This window comes from Equus przewalskii, chromosome 4, assembly GCF_037783145.1.
Source record: "Equus przewalskii isolate Varuska chromosome 4, EquPr2, whole genome shotgun sequence".
In the NCBI taxonomy this organism is placed as follows: Eukaryota; Metazoa; Chordata; class Mammalia; order Perissodactyla; family Equidae; genus Equus; species Equus przewalskii.
In genome coordinates, this window is record NC_091834.1 from 35,849,503 (window position 1) to 35,867,399 (window position 17,897).

Sequence of the window (17,897 nt, forward strand, 5' to 3'; positions counted from 1 at the left end):
ATGAGGCCCAGCAACTTGTGTTTGAACAAGTCCTTTGGGTGATTCTGATACACACCAAAGTTTGAGAACCACTGATCTGGACATTAATAGTACAATGTTTACCTTACTCTAGCTGAATTTTGGAGTGTTCTTCCAGTGTTTAGTATATAAAAGGTTGAAATATTTGTTGACATTTGGTATAAAAATCAGATATTTCTTAGTGTATTATATTTTTAAGGCAATAGGAATAGGAGCTTTTAAAAACTTTATTTTAAACTAAATTTAGTTCAGTTACTACTCTTCCGTGGGTAGTTGTTTAAAGCCATTGACGTCTTCAGAATATTCTCATTAATCACTAAAATTATTTTGCACTTGAATATTTTTCATAGTCACTTAGATTGATGCAAAATTATGTGTAATCATCTTTGTGTAATTCTGTTTTCCTTTTAATGTGTCATTATTTGGTTCATCTTCATAATGGAGTATTTCCCTTTGCCTTATTTTTTACTTGTTATGAAAAAATCTAAAACAGAACTGAGAGAGACTGCTGTAATATCTTTGTGCTTACAGTGAAAGAAATTTGAGTAAATAGCTCTGTACAGGATACCTTGAGACTAGAAAAGATCAGTATCTGACAGTTTTGCTAAGGTGGGACCAAGTAAAGCTTATTGGAGGACTTGATGCTTGAGATGAGTCATTCATCCATCAAATTTATTCAATGCCTACAATATAACTATTGCTCTCTAGATACTGGACCTACAGCAAAGAACAAAATGGGCAAAGTCCCTGTTCTCATAGAACTTAGAATTTAATGGTGGAGACCAACAATAAACAAACATATAGTATAACAGATGGTGATATCTGCTGTGAAGAGGAAAATAAAATAGAGGGAGATAGAGCAGGATGGGGGAAGGGAACATTTTATATAGGAAAATTAAGGAGAGCTTCTCTGATAAAGTGATATTCAAGCATATTCCTTAAGGAAGTGTGGGAGACAGCCATGTAAGTAAGTAGAGGAAGAATGTTTCAAGCAAAGGAATAGCAAGTAGGAAGGTAGTCATGGGCTTGCACCTTTTGTGGCTGACAAAGAAGCCAGTATGACTGGGGCAAGGAGAGTGGGGAAAGTGTGAGAGATGAGGTGAGAGCCGTACCTGGGAACAAGATCACATGGAGCTTGGGATTTAATTCTTAATGGGACATGGAGTCATTGGGTACAACTTTTTAGCTTTTTAAATTTGAAATAATTCTAGACTTACAGAAAAGTTGCAAAAATGGTACAGAACTCCTATAACCCCCTTCACTCAACTTCTGCTAATATTATCTTGCATAATCATACTATAATTATCAAAACTTATTAATTAAAACTAGTACAATTCTATTAACTAGACTACAGACCATTTGGCTTTTACCAGTTTTTCCACTAGTGTCCTTTTTTGGTTTAGGATCTGTTCCAGGATCTCACGTGCATTTAGTTGTCGTGTCTTCGTCTTCTCCAGTCTCTGGCAGTTAGTTCCAGAGTCTTTCTTTGTCTTTCATAACCTTGACACTTGAAAAGGACTGGCAAGTAATTTTGTAGAACGTCCCTCAATTTGGATTTTTCAGATGTTTTCTCCTGATGACATGAAGCTTATACGTTTTTACCAGAATACCAAAGAAGTGAGGTGCCCTTCTCAGTGTGTCATATCAGAGAGTACATGATGTCAATATGTCTTATTACTGATGATGTTAATCTTGACTGCTTGTAGTATCTTCTGGGTTTCTCCACTGTGCTGTTACTATTTTTTCCTTTTAATTAATAAATATCATGGGGGAGAGACTGAGACTATGCAAATATCCTACTACTACTTAAACTTCCACCCACAGATTTTAGTGTCCATTGGTAGATCTTGCCTCCACAATTACTACTGTGGTGTTCTAATGGTGATTTTCTATTTTCCTCATTCCTTCATTTATTATTTGGAATTATTCTGTAAGAGTTGTCTCTTCACTCACATTTAATTAATTAATTAATTAGGATCCATATGGACTCATGGCTGTTTTTTCCAGTGGGTTATAATCTAATACTATAATAGTTTTTTTTTACTCCAGCTTTGGCATTGAGAACTCTTTCAAATTGGTTCTTGTGCCTTTTCTAAGTGCTTGCTTTTTCAAGCATTCACGCTATCAGAGTCTGCAGGCCCATCTTGTATTTTCTCTACCCCAACCCTAGAATCAACCACTTCTCCAAGGAATTCAGATTCCTTTTACTGAAGAATGATATTTAGAAACCAAGATCTGTGTGCTAGATGTGCTCATTGTTACTAAGGTGTCATGACTTCTAGGTCCTCTCAGTAGACAGTTTGAAAATATATGTACCATATAAACCTGTGAATCTGTATTTATTTCTTATATATCTGTATAAATAGTAAAAAACATAAGTTCATACTGATACCTCCAGTTCCCATCTACTACCAAAGCATTCATTCTACCCTTGCCTGCTTTCCTGTGTAGCTTTGTTCTCCAACAGTGAGAAACCAGACTCTCATTATCTACAGTATTTTTACTTATTTTTACTTATTTGTTCAGCCGTATATACCCATAAAGTAATTTCATGATTGCTAATCTATACCTTTGTGAAAAACAAATTTATTAACTAGAGTACGATATTTATGTACAGTACTTTTTGTCTATAGCCTTATAGTATGCAGTCAAAATACTGTATTTCAAAGTATCTTAGGTTAACTCTTTCTCTCCCACCCCTTCACTGTGGTTTTGTTATTCATTTTTAAAACAGAATGATTTGTTCTAGTTTTTATTCCATTTTGGGCTCCGCCACATTCTGGTTAATTTTTTTTATTTACTTGTGGTAAATTTTCACTGTGTGGACCATCCTTTCAGTTGTGACAGATGCATAAAGTTGTGTATCTACCATCACAAGCATGATACAAAATAGTTCCATTACCCCAAAATTCCCTGGTACTTCTCTTTTTTAGTCAGCCCCTTCTCCATCCCCTGCTCTTGGCAGCCACTGGTTACTTTTCATCCCTGTAGTTTTGTCTTTGCACTAGTGTCATAAATAAAATCATACGTTGTATGTTCTTTTGGGTCTGGTTTCATTGTCTTCCCAAAGTGCATATAAAATTTATGTATGTTGTTATGTGTATTAATAGTTTGTTCCTTCTCACAGCTGAGGAGTCTTCCATCGTATGGATGCACACAGTTGGTTTATACATTTACTGTTTAGAGGACACATAGATTGTTTCCAGCTTTGGGTTGTTGAAATATTTTTGGCAAGAAAATAATATCGAAATTGTGTTTTAGAGAGATTCTTCAGGTAATAATGTAATGGGTGGATGGGCAGGCAGAATGCAGAGAGACAGGAGATTCTTAGAACATTCCAAGTGAAAAGTGATAGAGATCAAGTTAAGGCACCAGGGAAGTGATTTTAAAACTTGCAGGAAGTTGAATTTGATAGAAGTTGATATGACTGATTATATGTAGGGGATAAGGAAGAGGGGAGGAAACCAGGCATAAATCCTTGACCAACCAGGTTGTTGGTATATTTCGTTTGCTGAGATAGGAGATGCAAAAGAAGTGAATAGTGATTTCAGTTTTAGACGAGGAGGCATCAAGTAAAGACATTCACTAGAGTCTAGAGTTTGGGGAGAGCTAGATTGGAAGTTGTCATCACTTAAAGACATTTGAAGCCATGATTTTAGAGAGTATACAGAGCTGATTTTTTGTGCTGGTAGAATGCCGACATTTAAAAGAGAATAAATGTAGGTAAGTCTACAAAGGAGATGGAGAATGAGAGTAAGAGGAAAATCAAGAGAAGAGTGTCATGAAAGCCAGATGAGTAGTGATTTTCCAAAAATGTCATACCAGAGAGCGGTTATGGATGCTGAGGATTTAGTGTCCGTTGGATATTTCATTATGGGTGTCATCAATGACCTTGGTAGAGGAGGAATCCAAAACTCAGAGTTAAAAGAAATACAGTTGGAGAAATAGAGATAGCAGTTTCATGACACCTAGCTGTGAAGAAAACAAGAGAGCACTAGCTTGAGAAGGAGAAAGTGCTTTTTCTAAGGTAGGAATACTTAATGTTGAGTGGCAGTGGAGAAGTTGAAGAAGCAGAACACAGGGGATGGACTTTGTGGAGCCAGGTCTTTGGGGTAGATGAGGATGAAATCCAGAGCACCAGTAGAAGTTCTGGCCTTTGGATCAGACAGACCTTTGCCTCTGCTAAGATTGGAGAGAGGGATTATTTTTTTTAACTGAAGTATAATTGACATACAATATTATATTGATTTCAGGTGAACAGCATAGTGATTTGACGTTTATATACATTATGAAATGATCACCACAATAAGTCTAGTTACCGTCTGTCACCATACAAAGTTGATACAATATTATTGTCTATATTCTCCATGCTGTACACATCCCCATGACTTATTTATTTTAATATCTGGAAGTTTGTAACTCTTTATGCCCTTCACCTGTTTTTCATCCCCCCCTCCCCTTCCCCCAACACCACTCTCTTTTGGCAAGCATCAGTTTTGGAGAAAGGAATTTTTGCAAGTGATTATGGGCTTATGTTTGGGGTGGAGGAGGAGTTGCATTGAAAGGTCCCGTAAGTAAATATTGTCACATATTCAAAATTTTTTTTCTTTTTTAATGGTTTGGTTTTTATATGTTGTGTAGTTTTAGTGGAGGATACATGATTAGTTTTAAAGTTTTTAGGTGCTTTAGGTTCCATAGGTATATCCTGCTTTAACAAAAGAGCTATTAAGCATTTTCTTTACTAAAGTATCAAGGTGTCTGCCTTATAGACTGATTTCATAATATCTGTTATTGGAATATTTTACTTTATATTGTATTTGATTGACAAGTGATTTGCCTAATGATATGTCCACATCCATATAATAATACATGTATTATGGTGGATTTTACTTCTCTTTTGCCCAGACTGCCATAAAATCAGGCTTATATTCGGCTTATTGCAGTTTCCTATTGGTTGGGATAGCTTTCATTATAATATGAGGAAAAGTGCCTAGAGACTACCCTCAGGCCCTTAGAATGGTCATCTCTGTAACATAATCTTTATTCAGTAGTCTCTTTGTGGCTCTGCTTAAAAGTTATCTTTGAGAGTATGGTTTCAGGTTCTTGATTCTTGGATCAGGTAGAAATAGAAATTAATCTGTTCTGTGGGAATAGTCTTTCAGCAACTAAAGTTTTCCAGAATCCAGAGGTACTATTTAGAGCCATAGGAGATTATTTACCAATGGATTCCTTTAGGCGTTGGAAGAAATTAATGAATAAGGAATTTACTCCCACAGAATGATTTTTATTATAATCAATTCTCATGAGTTTATTAATTATCATTTTTCAGAATAATGGAACCTAAGCTACTTGTTTCTATACTTTCTCAAAAAAGGAGACTTTTCCTGAAGATGAAACAGTGGTATAAGTTAAGATTTTGTTTATCATTGTTGTGTTTTAAATACAGCTGTAATCAAATTGTTAAAATGCATTTTGCCGTTAGGTGTTGCCCCCATTGTGCTTTTATTAGCATTGGTCAGGAGTCTGTCAGGGATTTGTACCCAGGATTCAGTCCCTGTATTAAATAACTTAGAGAAATAAGTAAAAAAATCCGAAAGAGAGCAACATAAGTGTTTTACAATTTGAAGGAAATATTAATGGAAAAAAGGTTAAATAGCTTGACATTGTACAATTAAAGTAAAGCCATTTAGTTTGGGAAACATGATGCTATACCACAATTTAATAACCTTCAAATATATATTAAAATCTTGATTCTATGAAACCTGGAGATAGTGAACTAGTCTGGATAATTAAAAGGGTGTCTTCCTAAAAATTGAAGTCATTTTATTTTAACTTTTTGATTGCAAAAAGATTTATATGCTTTCTAAAATTTAAAAACATGCGTAATTTGAGTTATTCTAATTAGAGTAATCTGTCTGAACATCAGTTAATGTAGTAGACCGTTCGTTAATATACTTTTGTTAGGAGAGCTGTTTGCCCCTATCCTAAAGCATCTTTACTGCTGTTTTGAGTCTCTCCCCGACACCACCTAATTTTACTCTATTTTTCTTTGTGGTTAGTTTCTTAACCTTGACCTATATTCCTGGTTATAAGAGGAGTATCCCCTTACTTAGAGATTTTTGTTTTACATGGATGGAAACAAGTTTTACATGCTTTCAAAAATGGAATATAATTTGAATTATTTTAATTCAGGGTCACCTTTCTGAACATGAATTAATATGCCACCCATTAATTATTGTTGTTAATGAGGGCTATTTGCCCCATTCCAAATCATGTTAATCTATTGCTTTTTGAGTCTTTTTTTTCTCCCTGGCTTTTCTCTCTTTTCTTTGCAGTTAGTTCTTACCTTGACCTAAAGATTTCTATTAAAGGAATACTTCTTAACAGGATTTGGTTTTTGCTTCAAATAAGAAAAATTGGACACTAGATTATCGAAATAAACTGTAATTTTCAGAGAGGGCAGGGAGAGAGTACTTCGAGAGCTATTTGGTATGCTAAGCATCAGTCCCCGCAGTTAAGCATCAGTCCCCCTAGTTCATAAAGCTAAGCCTCTGGGATATTGATAGTTTTATATCTGCTGAAGCCCCAGTAAAGTTAAATTTACCTGCACCAGTAATAGGGCTAGGCCTCCGTCTTGTACAGATGTCAAGACATCTTCACAGACTAACTGGAGGGCTCACATAAGAAACCATAATAAACAGAAATTTGTCATTGCCCTGTCCAGCATTGTAAGAGGCAGCTTCCCGTCTCCTGCCTCAAGCCATTTCCCTGTAGATTCTGGATCTTCTGCAGAAAGTCTCATTTTCTTTGCCATAATTATTAGCCTACTTTGCAGGGTTTGAGTATTGGCTTCTCTGAACAACTTTGTGTAGTGAAAGTGGCTATAAAATACATTTTTGTTGCTATTACCTGCTTGCTTTAGTATGGGTTTTTCCATAGTAAAAAGGTTTTGTGGGTTTAGGATATTCAGTTACTGGGTAGAGAAAACGCACCAAAATGAAAGCTTTTTCATTTATTTAAAACAAGTTTCACTTTTGAGGATCTTTTAATATTAAAGAGTAAGTTGTTCATCTTTTAAAATTCTGAATGACTGGTTTATTCACTATTACCCAGGTTTCTGGAGCTACCAAAAGGCTAACTATTATATGCAACTTGATCTTTTAAATTTTAGTCAGAGTTCATAGGATACCTTAAGTTGTCTAATTACCAGCTATTATATACAATGCAGCTTTAAAGAGAGAGGTTATTTTTCCTTCACATTCATTCTATAAACAATTAATTCAATGTGGAAATAGGTTAGAACTATTTGTATTTAGTTCTAGTGATTGCTCAAAAGAATAAGTATTATTTCTAAGGAGATATCAAAAGGGAGTGCTAATTTAGTTTTCCAGAAATAATTATGATTATTTGATATACTGGAAGAACTAATTGGTAATGTGGACTCAAACCTACTTGATTTCATATTTTTAAATTAAAACATTTTTATAATGGAATGGAAAAACACTAGCTTGTCTTAGAAGCATTATAAACTTCTCTAAATACTCTTTTCAAAGCTCTGACGTGGAACTTGGATCCTGTTAGGCAGGCTTTTTTGTGGGCGTATTAATTCACAGTCCACCTGTCACTGTACCTATAGGTTAAGACATTAAACCACACCCTCTGTTCTGACCTGTGCTTCGGCGACAGACTGGAATCCTTTGGCTCAGCACAAGAGGCTATTTGAATAACTCAGTTCAGAAGAGCTTTTGCTTTTCACTTGCGTGAAGCAGCAAGAACAAGGGGAATAATGTTGCAGCTACATTTCTCAAGACTGCTACTATGGTGATTTAAAACTTGACCTTCCCTGCCAGATTGTGCTTGGAAGGCTTACTTATTTCCACAGACGTGTTTGATACCTAATGAAAGCAGTTTTATTGCTCAGCTAATTAGATATTTATATTTTCATTCTTCCATTCTTCAAGGATTTAATTATTCTAGTTTAAAAGGTGTTTGCTTGCTTGTATTTTTGGGTTTTTGTTTTTGTTCTGTTTTGTTGATGAAGCCTAAGGGAAATCGTTTTTTTTAGATTTGTGGGATTTTTTTCTGTTGTTCAGTTGTGTGAATTAATTCTATAATGTTTACTTGATAGTGCTAAAAAGAAAATTTGCTACTGCTATGGTATATCTTGATAAACTAAAAAGAACTTTTTAATGTAGTGGAAAACTGATAAAGCAAATGAGGAAAATTGGCAGCTGCATCTTCTAGAATGGATTCTTATAGGACCTATTTGTCAACTCTCAAACTCAGTGGCCCATGGTTGGAAGAACAAGATGAAGACATTTATGAGGTTGAATCTCGCGTGCCTTTACCACATCCTTTTCCTCTCTGTGAACATTTGGATGAAAATAACTCAGTAATTATTAATACTTCTATTTTTCATTTTATTCATAAAAGAAATGGGCACATATTAAAGCTTATTTCTAAAATTTCACTGCCTACCCCTCCTTATTCAGTAAGTATAAAAAATATGGTTTTTTATGCTTGTAGTTTTTTATACATTTAGTTAAACTATGTTTGATGAGAAATCAACTTTAAATGTCTTTAGTAAGGGTAAATGGAATAGAACCTTGTTTTGTTGTTGTGTTACTACTCATTCATCCTGGATATATTGAAGGACTAAATTTGGTCTACGCCCGAGCTTGGCTGTTTTTAATTTCAGAAAGCAGAGTGAGATGATATTGCCGTTCTTCCATGCCAGGCAACTGTATTACAAGATCCTGCTTATTCTTAAGAATCTTGCTTTTGTATGTTTATGATGCCAATCCTGAGTAGGCATGGAATGACTATATTTAAGAGACTAGGCACTGTGATACCTAAAACAGCTAAATGAATTGTCATTGAGCCATTTAGGAAATGTTTACAATCATATGGCATATTGGTTGTAGTTCCAGACAAGGAAATAAGAAACTTGTATTCTAATTTTAATTTTAATTTTCTTACTGACTCCCTAAAGAACTTATTCTCAGTGTTTTTAATATGCCTACTACTCCTGTGAGGAAATACCTTTTTCTGCTTTTTATTTGGAATGTATTTTTAAAACGTTGTTAAGGGTTAAGTATGCTGCATACTTAGTATTTCAGGTTCATCTGACACTTAAGTATGTTGTGAATGATTCACTACAAGTTATTCAGCATTTTTTATGACTTTTATAGCTTTAACTATAATATGCTAGCTAATATTTAACAAGCCAGATGGTTTTCAGAATAGTTTTGTTACCTGCCCTGGAACTTTTATATTAAAGTGATAGGATATTTACTGATGCGTTACACATACTTTAAGGATGTTTCTTAAATTATTTGAAAATATTAAATATTAAATTTTTATATATTTCATATTATTAGGTATTAGATGTGGGTATTAGAAATAAATCATACCTTTACTGGATGGGAGAGATTTTTTAAGTTTAGAGTATTTAGATGAGCATTTGAAAGGAGTCTCGTATCAATAAAGTGTGGATGCCGTCTACTATAATAAATGAAATATGTTTGCTAGATTTATTGTATTTGATTTTTCCAACTTTTTGTTATGTTTTATAAAAGTGAGATATTTCTTATGGTAAATATTTAAATGCGCTTTAAGGCTGGTTTAGATCTTGTAAAGAAGTAGAATCTAGAAACAAAGACTTACTTAATTTTCTTAGCTAAAGCAAGTATTTGTTTTGTTGTAAACGCTTTGTTGTATTTGTACACTAAATTTGGAAAAGGAAAAATAACTCATATCCTTTTTAGTTAGAGCTTTGAACTTGTTTAGAGATTTCATGTATTTACCAAGCAACTGTTTTATAATGTCCAGAAAAAAATTACCTACATACGTATAGAAGCAATCGACATATTTTTAAAATACAGACTCTGTAAATTCAGGAGAGTAGATGTGTATGAATTAGTTTCTACTTTGTGGTCATGTTTCTTTATAATAAAAATTAATGTATGTTAGTTATCTACATTTAAAGGAAAATACTCTTTTTGCCAGTCAGAAGTAAAAAGTATGTATAAAATTTTATCTTTTTTGATGTAACAACGTATTATTACAGATATTTTATGAACTGTTTTATGATTTAAAATGTATGCTTAACTTTCTATTAGTCTAAAATGTGTATTCATATTATTTTCAAATAATAAGTTGTGAGTGATATTTAAAACATCCTATTAAAACAAGAATAATTGCATACGAGATACTTTGGAAATTGATTTAAAGTGACCATAAAAAACCTTAGTAACTCTAAAATCTATTTGCTATGATAAATACCACTCAGATGTGAAGAGCAGACATCTTTAAGAATAAAAGCTTCTTAAATATTATCATAATTTTATAACACATTACTAATATATGACTATAAATTAGAAACCACTACATTTGATTCCTATTTTAAGCTTAAAACACAGCAATAGTATTTTTCTAACATACTAAGTACTTTGTGTATAAATTTACAAATTTTTACCACATTGTTGTGAGCCTGTTAGTAATGTATATGATCGTTGCTTTAAAAAAATTTTTTAATAGTGTTAATGATCTAGGACTAAGTACAAGAAACATTTGAGCTTAATTTTTTTCCCATGTAGTTGGTTCAGTAAAAGTAAATAAGCAGGTGCTGACTATCAGAAACTCGGAAAATAAGGCAGAGACAGTGCTTTTCTGCAGTTTCATGCAGCTGGTAACAATCAATGATCACTGTTTCTTGAGAGCTTTGGCCTCGAGTCTGCACTTGACTATCATCTTAAAAATTGTTTAAGAATGTAGTCAGTGTGCCAGTGACAGCATTTTCAGGAGGCTGTGTTTATTATGGTTAATATCTCTGTATTCTAAGGTTTTGAAAATAAACTGAATATTCATATAGTCTTGTAGATGTTTCACAAATGGACAGAAATATAAAGCTTTTAGTTGAAATGTACTATTTTATTAATCTTATATTATTGGTTCCCCACAGTGTACAGCAGGAGTCACAATCAATACATGTTAAATATAAAAGAAATAAAGTTTACCATAGAGTACTTGGTTACATAAAATTCTTTAGCAAATATAGAAAGAGCTTATGCCATCGTTAGCTTGGTATCTCCCGTTATACAATAGAATACAGATCTAGTGATGTAAAGTGGTTTGTTTCCAAAAGAAGCATTTTTTTTCTTCAATAAAATGAGAATACATCTCCTGTGGAAAATTGTACACAGCTGATGTACCTGTCTACTGTAACTTATTCTGCCTACTAATGTTAGCATGCACTAGAAATATTAAATGACTACAATTCAATAGTATATCTATTTCAAATCCATTTCTTTTGAGCTTTAGTGGGGAATGACCTGGTTTTCCCAACACTTTAATTATCTTCCTTCTTGTATACTTTCCTTCCTTGTCCAGCTTGAACATGCTAAAGTTACACAGACAGAGTTGATGCGTGAGTCATTTAGACAGAAACAAGAAGCGACAGAGTCCCTTAAGTGCCAAGAAGAACTGCGAGAGCGCCTTCATGAGGAGTCCAGGGCCAGAGAACAACTGGCAGTGGAGCTCAGTAAGGCTGAGGGTGAGCACCTTGCCGTTGGCAACTGATGATGGAGAAATTTCAAGTCTAAAAGTAGCGATTTTGACACAAGCTAGATTTGGAAACCACCAGTCTACTCTAATTTAGAGTGACCGTTGAAAAGTAGTTGTAGTTTGTCTTCCAGGTTCCTCCGAGCAATTTTTTAAACTACATATACTTTTAATTATAAAAGTACTTAGTAGAATTACGGTAAATGTTTAAAAATTTTGAAAATACAGAAATGGATGATGGTGAGCTATTACCATAATCCCACCATCCTCAAACAACTCTTGTAATTTAAAGATGAGGAAACCGAAGCTAAGAGATGTTGATAAATTGTTCAAGGTCACCATTGAATGGTGATGCCAGGGTTAAAGCTTCTAAAGCCCCAGGCTCTTTATATTCTACCATGCTGTTGTAGAGGATGTTAGCCTTCTAGAATCACTTAATATATAAACTTTCTGTAGCGTATTTAAAATGTGATTCAGTTCACAGGCATCTGATTTGTATTAAGCTGTCCAGGAACCTATCTATTTATGTCTGTTTAATAAAGTGGGTTACCCCTATATGATGTGATATATTAGTGTAGCAAAATAATAGAAAGTTCAGAGGAATTTCATGTTTACACACAATGGTTAACAAGAAAAAGGCTATTTTGAACATACCATAATTGCTACTATCATCAACAGCAAATTCATTTAAGACTTAATGGGTTGGAATGATTAAAGATTTTGCTAACAGTACACCTTTTGTTGCTTATATTAAAACCTTATGGTAAAATTTGAAATAAGTAATAATCCCATTCCTTGTTGATTTTTATAGGTGTCATTGATGGCTACGCAGATGAAAAAACTCTTTTTGAAAGGCAAATTCAGGAAAAAACTGAAATAATAGATCGTCTTGAGCAGGAATTGTTATGTGCAGGTAGTAGATTACAAGAATTGGAAGCAGAGCAACAGCAGATCCAAGAAGAAAGAGAGTTATTATCCAGGCAGAAGGAGGCTATGAAAGCAGAGGCAGGCCCCGTTGAACAGCGTATGTATTTTTGGACTTTGTGTGAAACATTCCTTAAAAGTTCAAGGTGTTTTTTCCCCTTTCAGTGCCACTATTCATGTATTTTATATAGGGTTTGAAAAATTATAAGAAAATCTACCTTACTAGTAAATATCTTATCATCTAACCATGTGGAATAAAGAGTTTTTTCCCTTTGGCAGATGTTAACAAGAAAAGATAATTCTTCATTTATCCTCAAGCCTCTGGCTCAAGAGAAAGCTGAATATAATGAGGCAGGATATTTTTTAAATTATGTAAGGCTTAGTTCTTTTAATACCAGAGGGGCAACAAAAATGTATACTTGAGTTAAATAACTAAGTCCACTGATCTGGCACTAGTAGTGAGCAGGAGGGGGTGGATTTTGGCCTGTGAGAGAATAGATTGAAAAGGTCAGTGACTGTTAGAAGCAGGCTGACATCTAGTTTAATCTAAGTAATAGTTCAAAGAATATATAAATTTACAAATAATCTTTAATAATTCCTTAAATAAGAAATTAGGTAACATCTTGAAGTAAAGTTTGTTTAGTGGTAAAAAACAGTCTTCGTAATGATGAAACTTTGAATACTTTTTATCTTCTCTTTTCACTTATGTTACACATGCAGTTAGAATTAAAAATATATAATTTTACTAATTTAATTTGATCAATTTAGAAGTACAACATACATTTTTGTAATATGGTAAAGTTCTTTCTGGGTGGTCAGATTTGTTTAACACAGGTTTAGGAATTTTTCTTTTCTTTCTTTAAAGATTGGCACCTGACCTAACATATGTTGCCAATCTTCCTTTTTTCTTCTTCTTCTCCTCCCCAAAGCCACCCACTACATAGCTGTATATTCTGGTTATGCTATGCAGGACGCCACCTCAGCATGGCCTGATGAGTGGTGCCATGTCTGCACCCAGGATCCAAACCTGGGAAACCCTGGGCCGCAGAAGTGGAGCGTGCGAACTTAACCACTTGGCCACAGGGCCGGCTGCAGTTGAGAAATTTTTATTGTGGAAAGTATATTATACATGTAAAATATTCAAGAAGTACTGGAACATCTCAAAATGTTACCAGTGATAATAATCGATAGTTTCAACTTTCACTTCTAATTCTTTTGTGTGTGTGTATGTGTTATCCTATTTTACAAAATAGAAAATGTGAATTATCATATTTTTGTTCTGTGTATGTTTCTTTTTTCTATTCTTATAGGACTAGTAGATGCTGCAGTCGATGCAGCACCTGGAGCAGGTGTGTTTATGCAGTTGCATGGCCAATCTTTGGCAAACTTACAACTCCCAAAGTTGGGTGACTCTTGGATTTTCAACCAACTAACATAGCTCTAGTTTTACAGTTTTGCTGTTGTGTTTCTACTTACAGTTTTTCTCTTTAACAAGAAAAAACTTTTCTTAGAATAAAAATGCATATTTATATTTGAAATTAACAAATGAGATTCATAGTGACCATCATCTTCCTATTCTACAGAGCTTAAGACCATTTTGATTTTTTTAAGGAAACATTGGTTTATTAAAGCATTTTTTCTTTAACAAATATGTTAAGCTCTTACAGCCTATGACTTTTCAGAGTGCTTTTTCTAAATCAGGAAGTATGTAAGATGATGGTATCAATAGGATCAATGAAATTTAGTAAGATAAAGAGACTTTCTGATGGATTTATATTAACATCTAAATCAGTATTGTTTTAAAAGGAAAGCTATTTTCTGTAAATTCCTAGTTCTGAGTACTGTGTTGTCAAACCAATTTGTATAAAGACTCTAGGGTTATGTTCCTTCCATGTTCCTCATTGGAGGATTGTTTTACTTTACTATATATACTTTATTATTGTATTATTAATATTGATAATAATTGCCAATACTCACATAGTGCTCGCCGTGTCCTACACCCTAGTCTTTACATGTATTGACTCACTTGAGCCCACAATGACTGTAAGAGATCTGTGGTATTCCTATCCCCAGTTCACATATAAGGAAACTGAAGGACATCATATTTAGTGTCACATAGGATGTAAGTGGCAGAGCTAGGATTTAAACCCACAGTCTCTGATCTTACACAACGCAGCACACTGCCTCTCTTACTTGTCAGTGTTCCCTCAGTACGTGTACATGTGAGCATGCAAGACTAACTCAGGAACATGGGTCTAATAAGGAGTAAGACTAACAGGAAATTCTGATTGCAGTTGTAGTCTTTTTCTGTAACTCTTACTTACCTTGGTTAAAGATTTACAGTATTTGATCTTCATGTGTATTGTGTATGTGCGTAAAAGTGACTTTATGGGTTTGGAATGAATTGATTTTTGCCTGAGGTGAATTTTCAGTGTTTGAATTTAATTAGATTTTGTTCTTTTCCTTATAGTGAAATGGATTTTTTTTTTTTTTGTCATTTGCTATTCTGTTTTCACAAAAATATAGTTTTTAGTGACAGGACATATTCTTTTTGTTAATTCTGTATAATTTTATTGATATTAATCTGCTTTCTTATATAAGAATATGTTATTTTGATATTTTCATAAGAATATTTTCCCTTTTTTATCTGTATTTAATCTCAGATCATTTATTTCATGAAGGTAAAATTTGAACATATAGGTGATTTCACTATTATAACATCATTAGTTATGATTTAACCAAGTATATTTTTGCATTTATACACAGAATTATTACAGGAAACAGAAAAACTAATGAAGGAAAAGCTAGAAGTACAGTGTCAAGCTGAAAAAGTACGTGATGACCTTCAAAAACAAGTGAAAGCTCTGGAAATTGATGTTGAGGAACAAGTCAGTAGGTTTATAGAGCTGGAACAAGAAAAAAATGCTGAACTAATGGATTTAAGACAGCAAAACCAAGCACTGGAAAAGCAGTTAGAAAAAATGAGAAAATTTTTAGATGTAAGTATTCTCAACTGGAATATTGATTTTCTCAGTGGAGTGCTACTTGCTGCTATTCTAATTTATGAATTTTAAATTATGAAGAAACTGTCGAATTCTAATATTTCATCTATATGTGTATTCTACCAGTTAATTAAAAAGTACTGTGCCAGGGGCTGGCCCGATGGCCAAGTGGTTAAGTTCATGCACTCTGCTTCTGCGGCCCAGGGTTCTGCTGGTTCATCAGGCCGGGCTAAGGTGGTGTGCCACATGCCACAACTAGAAGGACCCACCACTAAAAAAATATATATATATATATACACAACTATATACGGGGGTGATTTGGGGAGAAAAAGCAGAAAAAAAAAAGAAAGAAAAGACGATTGGCAACAGTTGTTAGCTCAGGTGCCAATCTAAGGGGGAAAAAACAGTACTCGGGGCCGGCTCCGTGGCCGAGTGGTTAAAAGTTCTCACAATCCACTGCGGCAGCCCAGGGTTCGGATCCTGGGCGCGGACATGGCACCACTTGTCAGGCCACGTTGACGCAGCGTCCCACATCCCACAACTAGAAGGACCTGCAACTAAGATATACAACTATGTACAGGGGGGGTTTGGGGAGGTAAAGCAGAAAAAAAAAAAGATTGGCAACAGTTGTTAGCCCAGGTGTCAATCCTTAAAAAAAAAAAAAAGGAAGATTGGCAACAGTTGTTAGCCTAGGTGCCAGTCTTTAAAAAAAAAAAAAAGTGCTATTCCAGTTAAAAATTCCAATAATTTTTATTGTGCAGCTCTTGGAATTAAAGGCAGTATAGGCAGATAATGAATAAGTCCTATCAGTTAGCCTTTCCAAATTCAGAGTTAAGAAGCTTGTCCTAGTCTTTCCTGTAACCAACAACCAAAGCACGTGAGGATACTGAGCTAATTCGCCACCACTGTTTCACCTGCTAAAGATAAGCAGGTAACAGTGTGCCCTTGGAAACACGGGACTGGAGCAGTTGTCTTTTCTCTCCTCCATAAAGATGTTAAATCTTGAATTTCACATGGATTTGTTTTTCTTTGGGGTTTCACTTAAGCCTCATGTTTTCTTCACAGATCAAAGAGTCAGATTCGTATATATTTTATAATTTTAGGTATAAAACCTAGCTTAGGATGAAAGAAATGGATTTACCAAACAATTTGTTCTACTTAGTTTAATGACTAAATTAATGGTGGAATTCCTCCTTTGTTCCAAAAAAGTAAATTCATGTTAAGGAGAATATTCTTATTTCATTTTGTGTTAAACATTACTTAAAGAAAAAAAAGAAATGCTTCAAGTAGTATTTAAATTCTTAAATTTTTGTCAAAGAGCTCAAATAAGCTATGTGCTATACAAAAAATGTTATCTTTTTATTCCTTTTTGGTTTGGGATCTTCTGTGGTCATCAGCTGCTTTTCTTCAAACAAAATTATACCTATAACTAAAGGAAAGTAAGGAAAATAATAACTTCAGGTATATTGTTTCTTCAGTTACTTGTATTATTATTATTAAACTTCAGGAGCAAGCCATTGATAGAGAACATGAGAGAGATGTATTCCAACAGGAAATACAGAAACTAGAACAGCAGCTTAAGGTTGTACCTCGATTCCAGCCTATCAATGAACACCAAACCAGAGAGGTAAGAACTTTACTGATATTGTCTGCCTGACAGTAATGTGTATATTGTGTGTAAAATAAGATACATATTGTAAAAAGTTGTAAAGGAATTCTTTCTATTGCATAAAAATCTTCAAAATCATAAAGTTAAATATTACTTCAACATGAGAAGGTTCTTAAAACCCTAAAAATTGTTTCTATTGAAATTTGGAATCATTCCCACTTGCATTTATATTCTTGTATTGCCCAATTAAATAAACTTTACTGCTCATTTTTCTTTTCCTAACAAAATTGATCAATAGGGTTATCTATATTCACTCTTTACTTCCCCATCTCCCATTCTCTTCTCAGTCCGCTCCAGTGACGTTTCTAACCCCCCTGTGTCGATGGGGTTTCATATCCTCTACTCTGTTGAAGCTATTCTTGTGCAAGTTATCTACACCCTCATGGCTGTGTCCAGTAATAGCCTCTCTGTCTTCATCATACTTGACCATTCATAGGATTCGTTTACAGCCTTCTTCCTGAAACACTTCCTTCTCTCAGCTTCTGTGACACTCATACTTCTTCAGTCTCTTTCTCCTCTACCCAAAATAAATGATGGAGTACCCCAAGACTTAGTCTCGGGCCCTCTTGTCTTCCCTGTTTATATTCTCTTTCCAGGCAGTTATATATAAATGACTCACACTTGTGTCTCCAGCTCTGGCATCTCTGGTTGACCTCCAGACTTGAGTGTTCAGCTGCCCACTCTGTATTTCCATGTAGATGTCTCAAAATTAACATGTTCAA

General features: G+C 34.2%; 1 protein-coding gene across 22 annotated transcripts in view; it reads left to right on the forward strand.

The window, feature by feature from the left end:
• Positions 1–17,897, forward strand: part of AKAP9 (A-kinase anchoring protein 9) — a 160,158-nt gene that overhangs the window by 105,408 nt on the left and 36,853 nt on the right. For 13 of the 22 annotated variants that reach the window (XR_011539500.1, XR_011539501.1, XR_011539503.1 and 10 more), the window contains 5 exons: positions 11,410–11,572; positions 12,392–12,604; positions 13,815–13,853; positions 15,271–15,503; positions 17,014–17,133. Coding sequence is in view for 9 of the 22 variants with exons in the window: in XM_070617462.1 (XP_070473563.1) it covers positions 11,410–11,572; positions 12,392–12,604; positions 13,815–13,853; positions 15,271–15,503; positions 17,014–17,133 (768 nt within the window). In the remaining 13 variants the exon portion in view is untranslated. Of the gene's footprint in view, positions 1–7,863; positions 8,510–11,409; positions 11,573–12,391; positions 12,605–13,814; positions 13,854–15,270; positions 15,504–17,013; positions 17,134–17,897 lie in introns of those variants that run through there. The other 9 variants (XR_011539502.1, XR_011539506.1, XR_011539508.1 and 6 more) reach the window with 2 other exon arrangements.